The sequence below is a fragment of the Scyliorhinus torazame genome, chromosome 3 (assembly GCF_047496885.1).
Source record: "Scyliorhinus torazame isolate Kashiwa2021f chromosome 3, sScyTor2.1, whole genome shotgun sequence".
NCBI lineage: Eukaryota > Metazoa > Chordata > Chondrichthyes > Carcharhiniformes > Scyliorhinidae > Scyliorhinus > Scyliorhinus torazame.
Window position 1 is genome coordinate 61,367,828 of NC_092709.1, and position 15,376 is coordinate 61,383,203.

General features: G+C 50.2%; 1 protein-coding gene across 10 annotated transcripts in view; it reads right to left on the reverse strand.

Moving 5' to 3' along the window:
- The window catches only part of kiaa1109 (KIAA1109 ortholog), a 626,997-nt gene that overhangs the window by 245,557 nt on the left and 366,064 nt on the right, over window positions 1-15,376 (reverse strand). For all 10 annotated transcript variants that reach the window (XM_072495716.1, XM_072495713.1, XM_072495719.1 and 7 more), the window contains exon 43: window positions 10,395-10,614. In XM_072495716.1, the coding sequence (XP_072351817.1) occupies window positions 10,395-10,614 (220 nt within the window). The remainder of the gene's footprint in view (window positions 1-10,394; window positions 10,615-15,376) is intronic.

Here is a 15,376-nt window from a genome sequence, read left to right on the forward strand (position 1 = left end):
TTAGAGAGGCCTGCAGCGTGAAGTATAAATAAAAGGCATACGCATGAAGGTTTGCTTAGCAGCTGGGGCCTTGTAAGGGAGAGAAGCTTTTAAGTTTTAGCTTTAGCTGAATTTGTGTGCAGTTGCAGACAGGACACTGGGAAGTAAACAGCTCTCAGCTCTGCCAGAATCTGGACAGGACAAGGGAGTTGCAAAGATGCAAGGTTCCCAAGGAACAATTCACAATCCAGATAACCATGGAATGGGGACAGAAAGAACGTTTAAGACACCGGAAGTTAAGAGAACAGAGATTAAGGTATTGTTCAGAAGAATTCAAGGAAGAGTGAACAAAGTGTTCTGAGTTAAAGAGACAATTATAGTAACCAGATTTTATAACAGGACAGTAAACTTCAGAGGTAGATGAAACGTTTGATGTAATTTTAATACAGTCTGAGAATCAAGAGTTAAAGCAATTGTGAGAAGTTTGTATAGCAGTCAAGGCAAAGAAATCCAAAAGAGGTTGGTGCAAAATCCTGGACTGAATTCGCTGTTAAAAGTGGAGACAAAACTTTGTTTACAAGTATGATTTGTAAAATCTGGGCTGGATATTGGCATGCAAACCACCAAGGTAAAGTATTATTATGAAAACATTTTAAAGCGTGATTTTGTAAACTCTCATCTGGGAGGATTCAGTACAGAAATCAACAGACACTAACTTGGGTTCAGAGCAGAATGTCTGTATTTGACCTCAGTCATCTTGTGTGCTTAAAATTGACTTTTTGTCTTAAAGAGACCATTGTAGCTTAAAAATTTAAATGCCACCACAGGCTGTTCTTCCCTTTGAGCGTTGACTGGTGGTGATTTAACCTGAGGGTCATCACAGCTCAGGTAAGGGGCAAGGTTGAGAAGGCAGGGCGTCAAGAATAATCTTAGCCGGTACGGGAATTGAACCTGCGTTGTTGGCGTCTCTCTGCATTATGAACCAGCCATTCAGCCAACTGAGCTAACCAATGCAATTTGTAATCCATGCTAATCCTAAAACCAATGTGTAATTGTTAATCTAAGGGGCAGTAAAGGCATAATGTATCATAATCCAATTTGCTCATGTTTATTAAATGTTTTTTCCTTGTTATAACTAATTAGCGGTCTTGTGACTCTGTTCCTTCTTGTTTTAATAAAGAAAAGTTACACTTCCGGTTGCGTCGATGCAGAGCTAAGCCGCACGATTCGGCAGCTCCCGCGATCACGGACTTTCGGGCTCTCTAGAGGAGCCCCAACGGGAATTTTTTGAAGACTTTCCGTGTGGGAAGGGAAGAGTGAGGTCTCCCTTCACCGTTTATGGACCGGACCAGAAGCGAAACGGCCAAAAAAGCGGCATTGGAGCAGCGGGAGAAGCGAGGGAAGAAAAACAAAATGGGGGCGGCCGGGGATAAAGTGGAATGCGGGCCGGAGCTGTAAGAGTTCATCAAGCGCTGTTTCGAGGAGCTGCGGAAGGAGATGCTGGCGCCTATGCTGTCGGCGATTGAAGGACTAGAGATGACCCAGAAGGCCCACGAGGTAAAGATCCAGGAGGTGCAGAAAAAAGTCAATGAGAACGAGGATGAGATCTTGGGCCTGGCGGTGAGAGTGGAGGAGCACAAGGCGCTGCACAAGAGGTGGGCGGGAAGATTCGAAGACCTGGCGAACAGGTCGAGGAGAAAGAATCTTCGGATCCTGGGTCTCCCTGAAGGAGTGAAGGGGGGCGATGGCGGGGCATATGCGAGCACGATGCTCGAGTCGATGATGGGCGCGGAGGCCCCTTTGAGGCCTTTGGAGCTGGATGGGGCACACCGTGTGCTGGCGAGGAGGCCCAAGGTTAACGAGCCGCCAAGGGCGATTGTGGTGAGGTTTCACCGTTTCATGGACAGAGGGAGGGTCTTGAAATGGACCAAGAAAGAGCGGAGCAGCAGCTAGGAGAATGCGGAGATCCGAATATACCCGGACTGGAGCACGGAGGTTGCAAAGAGGAGAGCGGGTTTCAACCGGGCCAAGGCGGTGCTGCACCGGAAAGGAGTGAGATTCGGAATGCTGCAGCCAGCGCGATTGTGGGTCACATACAAGGATCAGCACCACTATTTTGAAACGCCTGACTCAAACTGAGGGTTTGTGAGGGTGGGGGGGGGATGTTTGATGTACATAGGGTGTTAATCATGCGCAGGAAATGTTCCACGGGCTGTGGGAGAGAGGGGGATGGGGATGGGGAGAAAGAGACAAGGTCGCGACAGGATCTGCGCCAGAGGGGGCGGGGTAGGCTTAGGAAAACGCGGGGTTTTTCCCGCGCTAGGGAAGAAAGGCGGGAGGGGGAATGGAGGAGCGCATACTGATTGGGAGATTCCCACACAGGGGGGTCAATGGGACGGAGGGGGAAGCCGGGGTCAGCAGGTGTCAGCTGACTTACGGGAGTGTTATGGGGGGAGCAAAAAAGCTAGACACGGGTCTAGCGGGGAGGGGGGGAAAAAAGGGTTGCTGCTGCACTGGCCGAAGGGGAATGGGACACAGAAGAGATGGTCGGGGCGGGGGTCTCCCGTCTGGGGGACTGGAGGGAGGGCTGCGCGGGCACGGGACTGGCCTAGAAAAGGAGATGGCTAGTCGGCCGGGGGGGGGGGGGGGGGGGGGGGAGGAGGCCTCCCAATCCGGCTGATAACATGGAATGTGAGGGGCCTGAATGGGCCGGTACAGAGGGCCCGAGTGTTCGCGCACTTAAAGGGACTGAAGGCAGACGTGGTCATGCTCCAGGAGACATATTTGAGGGTGGCGGATCAGGTCAGGTTAAGAAAGGGGTGGGTAGGACAGGTATTCCATTCGGGGCTGGACACGAAGAACAGAGGGGTGGCAATATTGGTGGGGAAGCGGGTGTCGTTTGAGGCCAAGAATATCGTAGTGGACAACGGAGGTCGATATGTGATGGTGAGTGGTAAGTTGCAGGGGACGTGGGTGGTATTGGTAAATGTATACGTCCCGAACTGGGATGATGCCGGATTCATGAAGCGCATGTTGGGGCGCATTCCGGACCTGGATGCAGGAAGCTTGATAATGGGTGGGGATATTAATACGGTGTTGGACCCAGCACTGGATCGCTCCAGATCTAGGACTGGAAAGAGGCCGGCGGCGGCCAAGGTGCTTAGGGGGTTTATGGGTCAGATGGGGAGAGTGGACCCGTGGAGGTTTGCCAGGCCGCAGGCCAAGGAATTTTCTTTTTTCTCCCACGTGCACAAAGCCTACTCCCGGATAGATTTTTTTGTTCTGGGCAGGGCGCTGATCCCGAGAGTGGAGGGAACGGAATATTCGGCCATCGCCATTTCAGATCACGCCCCGCACTGGGTGGAACTGGAGTTGGGAGAGGAGAGGGAACAACGGTCGCTGTGGCGGTTGGATGTGGGACTGCTGGCAGATGCGGTGGTGTGTGGGAGGGTGAGGGGGTGTATCAAAATGTACTTGGAGGTCAACTAAAACGGGGTGGTGCGGGTGGGGGTGGTATGGGAGGCGCTGAAGGCGGTGATCAGGGGAGAGCTATCTCCATCAGGGCTCATAGGGAGAAGATAGAGGGCATGGAAAGGGAGAGGTTAGTGGGGGAGATTTTAAGAGTGTACAGGAGATACGCAGAGGCCCCTGAGGAGGGATTACTTAGGGAAAGGCGACGTCTCCAGACGGAGTTTGACCTGTTGACCACAGGGAAGGAAGAGGCACAGTGGAGGAAAGCGCAGGGGGCGACGTACGAATATGGGGAGAAGGCTAGTCGGATGCTGGCACACCAGCTCCGTAAGAGGATGGCAGCGAGGGAAATAGGTGGAGTCAAGGATGGAAGGGGAGCTACGGTGCGGAGTGCGACGAAAGTAAATGAGGCATTCAAGGCCTTCTATGAGGAGCTGTACAGATCCCAGCCCCCAGCGGGGGAAGAGGGGATGAGACGATTCCTAGACCACCTGAGGTTCCTGAGGGTGGAGGAGCAAGAGGTGGCTGGTTTGGGGGCACCAATTGGGCTGGAGGAGTTGAGCAAAGGTTTGGGGAGTATGCAGGCAGGGAAGGCCCCGGGACTGCACGGGTTCCCGGTTGAGTTCTACAAGAAGTACGTAGACCTGTTGGCCCCACTGCTAGTGAGGACTTTTAATGTGGCAAGGGAGGGAGGGACCCTGCCCCCGACAATGTCGGAGGCGACAATTTATTTGATCCTGAAGCGGGACAAGGACCCACTGCAATGTGGGTCGTACAGGCCGATCTCGCTCCTCAACATGGATGCTAAGTTGCTGGCAAAAGTGCTGGCTACGAGGATCGAGGACTGTGTCCCGGGGGTGATTCACGAGGACCAAACGGGATTTGTAAAGGGCAGGCAGCTAAACACCAATGTGCGGCGGCTCCTAAACGGGATAATGATGCCATCGGTGCAGGAAGAGGCGGAGATAGTGGCAGCTATGGACGCAGAGAAGGCCTTTGACCGAGTAGAGTGGGAGTGCTGCGTAGGTTTGGGTTCGGGGGAGGGTTTATTAGTTGGGTTAAGCTCCTTTACAGAGCCCCGGTGGCGAGTGTGGTTACGAATCGGCGGAGGTCGGAGTATTTTCGTCTGTACCGTGGGACGAGGCAGGGGTGCCCCCTGGTGTTTGTATTAGCAATTGAACCCTTGGCCATATCATTAAGGGAGTCTAGGAAATGGAGGGGGGTGGTCCGAGGGGGAGAGGAGCATCGAGTGTCGCTTTATGCAGATGACCTGTTGCTTTATGTGGCGGATCCAGTGGAGGGGATGGTGGAGGTCATGCAGACCCTAAGGGAGTTTGGGGATTTTTCAGGCTATAAGCTTAATGTAGGGAAGAGTGAGCTTTTTGTAGTACAGGCAGGAGACCAAGAAAGGGGGATAGGCGATCTACCACTGAGGAGGGCGGAGGGGAGCTTTCGGTACCTGGGGATCCAAATAGCTAGGAGTTGGGGGGCCCTACATAAACTGAATCTGACAAGACTGGTGGAGCAGATGGAGGACTTCAAAAGATGGGACATGTTACTGCTCTCGCTAGCGGGTAGAGTGCAGTCGGTCAAAATGGTGGCCCGTCCGAGGTTTCTCTTTGTGTTTCAGTGCCTTCCCATCGTGATCACCAAGGCCTTTTTTAAGAGGGTAGGCAGGAGCATTATGGGGTTTGTGTGGGCAAATAAGACCCCGAGGGTAAGGAGAGGGTTTTTGGAGCGCAGTAGGGACCGAGGAGGGTTGGCGCTGCCGAATCTGGGGAGCTACTACTGGGCAGCAAATGTGGCGATGATCCGCAAGTGGGTTATGGAGGGAGAGGGGGCGGCATGGAAGAGGATGGAGATGGCGTCCTGTAAAGGAATGAGCCTGGGGGCGTTGGTGACGGCACCGCTGCCGCTCTCGCCGACAAGGTACACCGCGTATGCAGTGGTGGCGGCAATGCTAAAGATCTGGGGCCAGTGGAGACGGCACAGGGGTGCAACGGGAGCCTCGGTGTGGTCCCCGATCAGGGATAACCATCAGTTTGTCCCGGGGAGGATGGACGGGGGGTTTCAGAGCTGGCATCGGGCGGGGATTAGAAGAATGGCGGACCTGTTCATTGATGGGACGTTTGCGAGCCTAGGGGCACTAGAGGAGAAGTTTGGGCTACCCCCGGGAAATGCTTTCAGATACATGCAGGTGAGGGCGTTTGTGAGGCGGCAGGTGAGGGAATTCCCTTTGCTCCCGGCACAGGAAATTCAGGACAGGGTGTTCTCGGGCGTATGGGTGAGAGAGGGCAAGGTGTCGGCAATATACCAGGAGATGAAAGAAGAGGGGGAGGGGTTAGTCGAGGAGCTGGAGGGTAAATGGGAGGAGGAGCTGAGGGAGGAGATTGAGGAGGGGCTATGGGCTGATGCCTTCGGTAGGGTTAATTCCTCTTCCTCATGTGCCAGGCTTAGCCTGATACAATTTAAGGTGATTCACAGAGCGCACTTGACGCGGGCGAGGCTGAGTAGGTTCTTTGGGGTGGTGGACAGATGTGGGAGGTGCTCAGGAAGTCCGGCAAACCACGTCCATATGTTTGGGTCATGCCCGACACTGGAGGGGTTCTGGAGGGGAGTGGCGGGAACAATATCTAAGGTAGTGAAAGCCCGGGTCAAGCCAAGCTGGGGGCTAGCAATATTTGGAGCAGTGGACGAGCCGGGAGTGCAGGAGGCGAAAGAGGCCGGCATTCTGGCCTTTGCATCCCTAGTAGCCCGGCGAAGGATCTTGCTAATGTGGAAGGAGGCGAAGCCCCCCAGCGTGGAGGCCTGGATAAATGACATGGCAGGGTTCATTAAGCTGGAGAGGATAAAGTTTGCCTCGAGAGGGTCTGCGCAGGGGTTTTGGGGGGGGGGGTCTGCCTGGGGGGTATTTGAGCCAGAGAATACATGAAAGATCTGGAAAACTGGAATGTACGGGAGGAATCCAATGTACAAAGTCCTGTAACATATCGTTTTGCCATGTTTATATCTTGCTATGTGCGTTTTCTTTCTATTTTGTTATGAGGGGGGGGGGGGGGTTTGATGGTAAGGGTGAAAAACTGTGTTAAAAAACTTTAATAAATATACTTTTTTTTTAAATAAAGAAAAGTTACAGACTTTTGAGCCAGTGTTCCATTCTGGGATCGTCCTGGCCAGTTATAACATCAAATGTAATCTTAACCTAACTAATAAAACAATAAAATTATGCCTTTGGATATACAACAACATTTTAATCAAGAGTTGCATATCTGCAGATGTTTTGATTTTTTTTTTGAATAAAGTGGAAGTGACTTATGCATTCTAATTTCTTAATGAAACCACAAATGCTGCCGGCACTGGTTCCACACCCTCAATGCTGATACCACCAAGCTCGTGGAGTAACTGGCCGGTGAAAACTGGGCCCTTTACATGAGGCCGCCTCCATCCGCCCCCACACCGGCCACTCCTCCACCGCACATTTCCTAACCATTGCAATGTTTACTGGCCCCCATGTTGAACTCAAACCTCAAAAAGAGACCAAACTCCCCCAAAATCCCCATGATCCAGTTGAAGCGCCCAACTGGCTCCGAAATATACAACAGATCATCTGCTTACAAAACAAACTCAGTGTTCCACACATCGTGCCTCCCCCCCACTCAATATCCCTCCGCCCCCTTGAGACTCTGAGCACTCAAGAGCTCAATTGCCAGGGCAAAGGGCAGCGGGAGAGCGGACACCCCTGCCTCGAACTTCAGTGCAACCTAAAGTAGTCCGAGCTGACCCTGGTAGTCCGAACAATCGCCTTAGGCGCCTTATACAACAGCGGAACCCAGTCCACAAATCCTTACCGAAACTGCCCCAGCACCTCGAATAAGTATGCCATCACCACAACCACTTCCACTTCTTGGCCTTCCAAGGGCATCATAATGACATTCAGTAACCTCCGGATATTTGCCGGCAGCTGCCGCCCCTTCACAAATCCCGCCTGGTCCTCACCTATCACCCCAGCACACAATCCTCTATCCGCGTCACCAGCACCTTCGCCATCTATATTCAACAGCGAAATAATGCGGTATGACCCACACTGCTCTGGATCCTTCTCTTCCTTTAAAATGAGCAATATCAAAGCCTGAGACAACGAGGGGGAGCTCTCCGCTCACCATTGATTCATTATATCTCTCAACAGAGGCCCAAGAACTCAGCTAGAAAGCTATCTGGCCCCGAAACCTTCCCTGTCTGCATCGACCCCATGCAATCCATTACCTTCCTCAGCCCGATGGGGGCCCCTAGCCCCTGCACCCTCGCCTCCACCACCATCGGGGACTCCAGCCCATCCAAAAACTGCCTCGTCCCCCACTGGAGGCTCTCAGCTCTACAAGTTCCAGTAAAATGCCAAACACCCCATTCACCTCCTCCGGCTCCGTTATCACCATACCCCACCATCTCTCATCCTCCCAATTTCCTTTGCCCACGTGTGACTCCTCAACTGATGTGCAAACATCCTGTTTGCTTTCTACCTATATTAGTATATTGCCCCCTGACCCTTCCCAGCTGTCCACCTCCTTTCCCGTGGACACAAGTCCAAACTCCAACAGGACCTCCTCAGGCGCTGCTGAGTAACTCTGGTTAACCTTCAAAATGACCTCCACCAATCTCAACCTCTAAGTTTGCTCCCCCCCTCTCCTTGTGCATCCGGATTGAGATAAACTCCCCCCATACCACCGCCATCAGCGCCTCCAGAAACCTCTCCCATCTTACTCTGATCCACGTAGTTCCAGATAGCTACCTCTATCTTCTTGCAAACCTCCTTATCCGCCAATAACCCCACATCCAACTCCACTGTGGCCATTGGGGACTCCACTTGCCACCCGCAAAACTACACAATGCGGCACGTGGTCAGACACCATGATCATCAAATACTCCAATCCAACCACCCCACCAACAGCGCCTTGTTCAGGACAAAGACGTAAATCTGGGAAAACACGCGGTGGGTGTGCGTGCGAAAAGTACGGAATTCCTTCGCCCTCAGCCTCTCAAACTACCATGGGTCTGCCCCTCCCATGAATTCCATAAACTCCAACAGCTGCTTCGCCATAGCCAACACCCTCAGGGATCTGGGACATGACCGGTCCAGCCTGGGGTCCAGCATGTATTAAAATCCACCCACCAAATCAGCCAGTCAGTTTCCGGGTCAGGAATTTTTACAAACACCCACCAGCACCACGGGCGTCCCCTCCAACCTCACACTCACCATCACAAATCTACCCCTGGGTCTGTCACTATACTTCCCACCTCAAAAGCCACCCTCTTATTAATCAATACTGCCACCCCCTCGTCTTCATATCCAACCCCGAATGCCCCACCCATCCCTTCCTCAACACCATCTGGCCCCCCACCTTCAAATGTGTCTCCTGAAGAAACAACACATCCACCTTCAAACCCTTTAAATGAGCGAAAACATGAGACTTCTTAATAGGCCCATTCAACCCACGAAAGTTCCATGTAATCGAACGGGTCCGGTCATGCCAGGGGCTCCCCCCTTCTCCATCAGCCAAAGCCCCTCTTTATCCAGCTTCCCCAAGTCCACGCCTCGCTCACCCTCTTGGCCACCATCTCCCTTTAACCAAATGCGCCTTCCCCAATTCCCTCCCCATAAACAAAGAAACAAAAAAACAACCCATTCCTCTCCCCCGCCCCCGCCTCCCCCACGAATCGTCTCCTCACTACACTCCTGTTAACTAGGCTGCCTGCTAGCATGGCGGCTCCACTCAACTGTCTACCCCCATTCCCCTCTACCACCCCTCACCTGCAATTCCCTAAAAAATAGTTAAACACATTTACCCAATCCACACCCACAAACAGTATATACAACAATCCATTCGGCATACACACCCGCATTCCCCATACTGCATCTCCAAAGTTTATTAGCCTCCCAGTCCAAGGTCTCTCATAAAATTACTCGTCTCCCCCAGCATATCGAAATAAATTTCCTGATTGTAGTGCGTGACCCACAGACTAGCAGATACAGCACCGTCTTGACCCTGTTGAACCCAGCCTGCCGCTTGACCAATTCCGCAACAAGCCCTGGTAGATACGCACCACATTTCTTTCCAAGGTACATTTTCTTGTTTTAAATTTAGAGTACCCAATTAAGGGCAATTTAGTGTGGCCAATCCACCGAACCTGCACATCTTTGGGTTGTGGGGGCGATACCCATGCAAATACGGGGGGGAATGTGCAAACGCCACACCGACAGTGACCCAGAGCCTGGATCGAAACTGGGACCTCAGCGCCATGAGGCAGCAGTGCTAACCACTGCACCACCATGCTGCCCTGGTACATTTAGTCATCTCCTTCATCCACCGCAGAATCTTCTCTTTGTACAGAAAACCAAAGCAACTGCACCATCAATGACTCGGCTGCTCCCCCGCCTTCGGCCTCCTCCTCAACGTTCTGTGAGTTTGATCCACCTTGGGAGGATGGTCAAAGACCCCTTCCCACCATCTTCTCAAACATCATTGCCACATACTTTGTGGCCTACGTTCCTTAAACCGCCTCAGGCACTTTGAACTCTGTTTAAATCTGTTTATGCTCCCAAACATATTTCTCCCCTTTTAGTTCAATGACTTATATTGTAGGTTTTTGCCACATCTTCATTTAAATCCTCTCCAGAAGCTTCTAAAATCTTATACACCAAAAGAAATGTTTTAGCTAATATTCCAGTCAATTAAGGCAAGCTAGAATAATATTGGCCAAAGCTGCCATGCTAATTTATTTAACTACTTTCCTGCTAGTAATTTGCTTTGTTTCACATGAAATAGGAATAAAGAACAAAGATTAGTAGGAGGGAGAAGAAAATAAGAAAATGCCTTAGCACTCAGAATGCATTTCTGCAGAGACGTCAACTTGTGAAGTCGATTTATGCGAACAAACGTGCATTGTACCTGGCCGTGTAAGTGAACTGCTTTTAATTGCTGTTGTACTGCGTTGTGGAGTTCCTTCAAGAAGATTATGAAGACTAGGGAAGCTCCCAGTCAGATAGCTCAGCAGACTTTCCTTTCTAGGACTATCTCTTGTCGGTAATCCTGCACGGCTGACATGGGCTGGTGAGTCTGCTACTGTATCTCCACTGGTGTAGCTGAGGGACTGGTATGGGTGGACACCCTTTAAGGCAAATACAGAAAAAAGTCAAAATATGGTGAGTGACCCAAAAGTTAAATTGAACAGTTAATTGTGTTAAAGTACACGGCATCATTTCTCAAATACAATGGCCCAGATTTTACAGTCAGCAGCGAAGCAAAGATGGACACCATGAAACCTCAAAGAAATCTGCCTACAAAGATCTAGTGATCTCTGTGGAATGCTTTACCTCTTTCCTGATGGTACGTTTAATCTGGTGTCAAATCAAGGGGATGCCTTGCTGTGGCAGCAGTAATGAAGAAAGCAGGTAAGCAGCTAAACACATTAAAATAGTCACAAATAGACTCCAATCTTCAGGCAATTTGATTAATTTACACAGTATCAAGAAATGCCAGAGGCATTGGATACTTGAAAGTATGGGCTCAGGCAACATTCTGACATTGACATTCAATGGTATTACCACTGCTGAATCCCCCACTATTAACATCCTGGAGACTATCATTGACCAGAAGTTAAACTGGACCAAAGACATAAATACTGTACATGCTGTAAATACAAGAGCAGGTCAGAGGTTGGGAATTCTGCAGTGAATAACACCTCGTGACTCCCCAAAGTCTGTCCACCATCTAAAGGCACAAATCAGGAATGTCTTGGAATATTCTCTAATTACCTGGGAAAGTGCAGCCCTAACAAGACTCAGAAATTTCTACTACCTCCAGAACAAAGCAACCTGCTTGATTGGCACACCATCCATCATCTTAAACATTCACTTCCCTCAGTGGCAGCAGTGTGAACCATCTAGAAGATACACTGCAGAAATTCAGCAAATCTCCTTCAAGAGTACTTTCTGAACTCATGACCTCCACCACCTCGAAGGACTAGGGCAGCGGCAACATGTGAAGATCCCGTCCAAGCCACATTTAGTTTGGAACTATATCACCATTGGAAAGGATTATAAGAGACAGGATTTAAATCATCTAGAAAGGAATAATTTGATTAGGGATAATCAACACGGTTTTGTGAAGGGTAGGTCGTTCCTCACAAACCTTATTGAGTTCTTTGAGAAGGTGACCAAACAAGTGGACGAGAGTAAAGCAGTTGATGTGGTGTATATGGATTTCAGTAACGCGTTTGATAAGGTTCCCCACGGTAGGCTATTGCAGAAAATACGGTGGCATGGGATTGAGGGTGATTTAGCGGTTTGGATCAGAAATTGGCTAGCTGTAAGACAGGGGGTGGTGGTTGATGGGAAATGTTCAGCCTGGAGTTCAGTTACTAGTGGTGTACCACAAGGATCTGTTTTGGGGCCACTGCTGTTGTTATTTTTATAAATGACCTGGAGGAGGGCGTAAAAGGATGGGTGAGTAAATTTGCGGATGACACTAAAGTCAGTGGAGTTATGGACAGTGCAGAAGGATGTTGCAGGTCACAGAGGGACATAGATAAGCTGCAGAGCTGGGCTGAGAAGTGGCAAATGGAGTTTAATGCAGAAAAGTTTGAGGTGATTCATTTTGGAAGGAGTAACAGTACTGGGCTAATGGTAAGATTCTTGGTAGTGCGGATGAGCAGAGAGATCTTGGTGTCCATGTACATAGATCCCTGAAAGATGCCACCCAGGTTGATAGGGTTGTTAAGAAGGCGTACGGTGTTAGCTTTTATTAGTAGAGGGATTGAGTTTCGGAGCCATGAGGTCCATGTTGCAGCTGTACAAAACTCTGGTGCGGCCGCATTTGGAGTATTGCGTGCAGTTCTGGGCACCGCATTATAGGAAGGATGTCGAAGCACTGGAAAGGGTGCAGAGGAGATTTATCAGGATGTTGTCTGGTATGGAGGGAAGGTCTTATGAGGAAAGGCTGAGAGACTTGAGGCTGTTTTCGTTAGAGAGAAGAAGGTTAAGAGGTGACTTAATAGAGGCATACAAGATGATCAGAGGATTAGATAGGGTGGACAGTGAGAGCCTTTTTCCACGATGGTGCTGGCTTGCTTTAAATTGAGAGGAGATAGATATAGGACAGATGTCAGAGGTAGGTTCTTTACTCAGAGAGTAGCAAGGGCATGGAATGCCCTGCCTGCAACAGTAGTGGACTCGCCAACACTAAGGGCATTCAAATGGTCATTGGATAGACATATGGATGATAAGGGAATAGTGTAGATGGGCTTTAGATTGATTTCACAGGTCGACGCAACATCGAGGGCCGAAGGGCCTGTACTGCGCTGTAATGTTCTATTCCTTCATTTCACTAATTCAAAATCCTGGAACTTGTGTAACAGCACTGTAGGTGTAACTTTACCACAGGAACTGCAGCAATTCAAGAGGTTGGCTCACCACCACCTTCTAAAGGGCAAATTAGGGATGGGCAATAAATGCTGGCCTCGCCAGTGATGTTGAAATCCCATGAATGAATAAATTAAAGAAGCAAACCAGGAACTTGAAAGCGCTTAATATTTTGCACTTGTAATTTAAATTTTCAGATTATAAAACAAGTAATTATGATTGAATTAACAAAGAAGTACACATTTTAAAATAACGTTTTTTCCAATGTGCATTTTCTTAATTATGGAGGAATTTGATATTCCACAAATGTAATGTTAGCTTTTCAGGGCCAAAGAGGCTGTTTAGCAGTGTTTCTTGGTACTATGCTGCGAGTATGCAGTTACACCTCATTCAACAATGTGCAATTTTTAACGGGTTTTTTGCAGCAAGACTAACAACCAAAAGTGGAAGTGCTCATCAATTCATAATATTTTCCATTGAATGCAATCTGGGTGCCTCATCTGTGCATCCTCTAGGGATGCATACAATTACTGAGAGAAACTTTTGGATTTTACCCTGCACATATGTGGATTCCAGAGATTGCTGCCAGTTGCACTAGCTGCTATTGATGTGGTGAGGAACTGTCAATCAAAGTAAGAGTGTTTATACACATTGTGTTTAGCATCAAAGCAGGGTACTTCAGATGCCTTCATGTGTGAATGGAAAGATTGACCAACAATCCACCAAGCACCTGTCTCTGGAGTAATACAACTGTTAATCAATGGCTAATGCAATGTATTGCTGTGTGAAATTATCGAATCATAGAATTTACAGTGCAGAATTAGGCTATTCAGCCCATCATGTCTGCACCAGCCCTTGGGAAGAGCACCCTACTTGCCCACACCTCCACCCTATCATTGTAACCCTACCTAACCTTTTTGGATACTAAGGGCAATTTAGCATGGCCACTCTACCTACCTGCACAGTGGGAGGAAACCGGTACACCCGGAGGAAACCCACACAGGCACAGGGAGAACGTGTAGGCTCCGCACAGACAGTAACCCAAGCCAAGAATTGAACCCCGGTCCCTGGCGCTGTGAAGCAACAGTGCGAATCACTGTGCTACCGTGCTTCCCTATTGAATGGAAGATTTGTATTTCAAAAGCTGTCAAGGGATTTGAAGCCCTTTAAGTGTCCTTGGCTTTTGAGAAAGCCTCTGGAGAGGTTAGTGGGGGAGATTTTGAGAGTGGACAGGAGATACGCAGAGGCCCCGGAGGAAAGATTACTTGGGGAAAGACGACGGCTCCAGACGGAGCTTGACCTGTTGACCACAGGGAAGGCGGAGGCACAGTGGAGGAAAGCACAGGGGGCGACCTACGAGTATGGGGAAAAGGCCAGTCGGATGCTGGCACACCAGCTCCGTAGGAGGATGGCAGCGAGGGAAATAGGGGGAGTCAAAGATGGAAGGGGAGCCACGGTTCGGAGTGCGACGAAAATAAACTAGGTATTTAAGGCCTTTTATGAAGAGCTGTACAGATCCCAGCCCCCAACGGGGGAAGAGGGGATGAGACGATTCCTAGATCAACTGAGATTCCTGAGGGTGGAGGAGCAAGAAGTGGCTGGTTTGGGGGCACCAATTGGGTTGGAGGAGCTGAGCAAGGCTTTGGGGAGCATGCAGGCGGGGAAGACCCCGGGACCGGACGGATTCCCGGTGAAGTTCTACAGGAAGTATGTAGACCTGTTGGCCCCGCTACTGGTGAGGACCTTTGATGAGGCAAGAGAGGAGGGGACCCTGCCCCGACAATGTCGGAAGCAACAATTTCCTTGATCCTAAAGCGGGACAAGGACCCACTGCAATGTGGATCGTACAGGCCGATCTCGCTCCTCAATGTGGATGCAAAGTTGCTGGCAAAAGTGCTAGCCACGAGGATCGAGGACTGTGTCCCGGGGGTAATCCACAAGGACCAGACGGGATTTGTAAAGGGCAGGCAACTAAACACCAATGTGCGGCGGCTCTTAAACGTGATAATGATGCCATCGGAGGAGGGAGAGGCGGAGATAGTGGCAGCTATGGACGCGAAGAAGGCCTTTGACCGAATAGAGTGGGAGCACCTCTGGGGGGTGCTGCATAGGTTTGGGTTCGGGGGAGGGTTTATCAGTTGGGTTAAGCTCCTTTACTGGGCCCTGACGGCGAGTGCAGTGACGAACCGGCGGAGGTTGGAGTACTTTCGACTGGACCGAGGGACGAGGCAGGGGTGCCCCCTATCCCCCGTTGTTCGCATTGGCGATCGAACCATTGGCCATGTCATTGAGGGAGTCTAATAAATGGAGGGGGGTGGTCCGAGGGGGAGAAGAGCATCGGGTGTCGCTATATGCGGATGACCTGTTGCTGTACGTGGCGGATCCAATGGAGCGGATGGTGGAGGTCATGCAGACTCTAAGGGAGTTTGGGGAGTTTTCGGGCTATAAGCTCAATGTAGGGAAGAGTGAGCTCTTTGTATTACAGGCGGGGGAGCAAGAAAGAGGGATAGG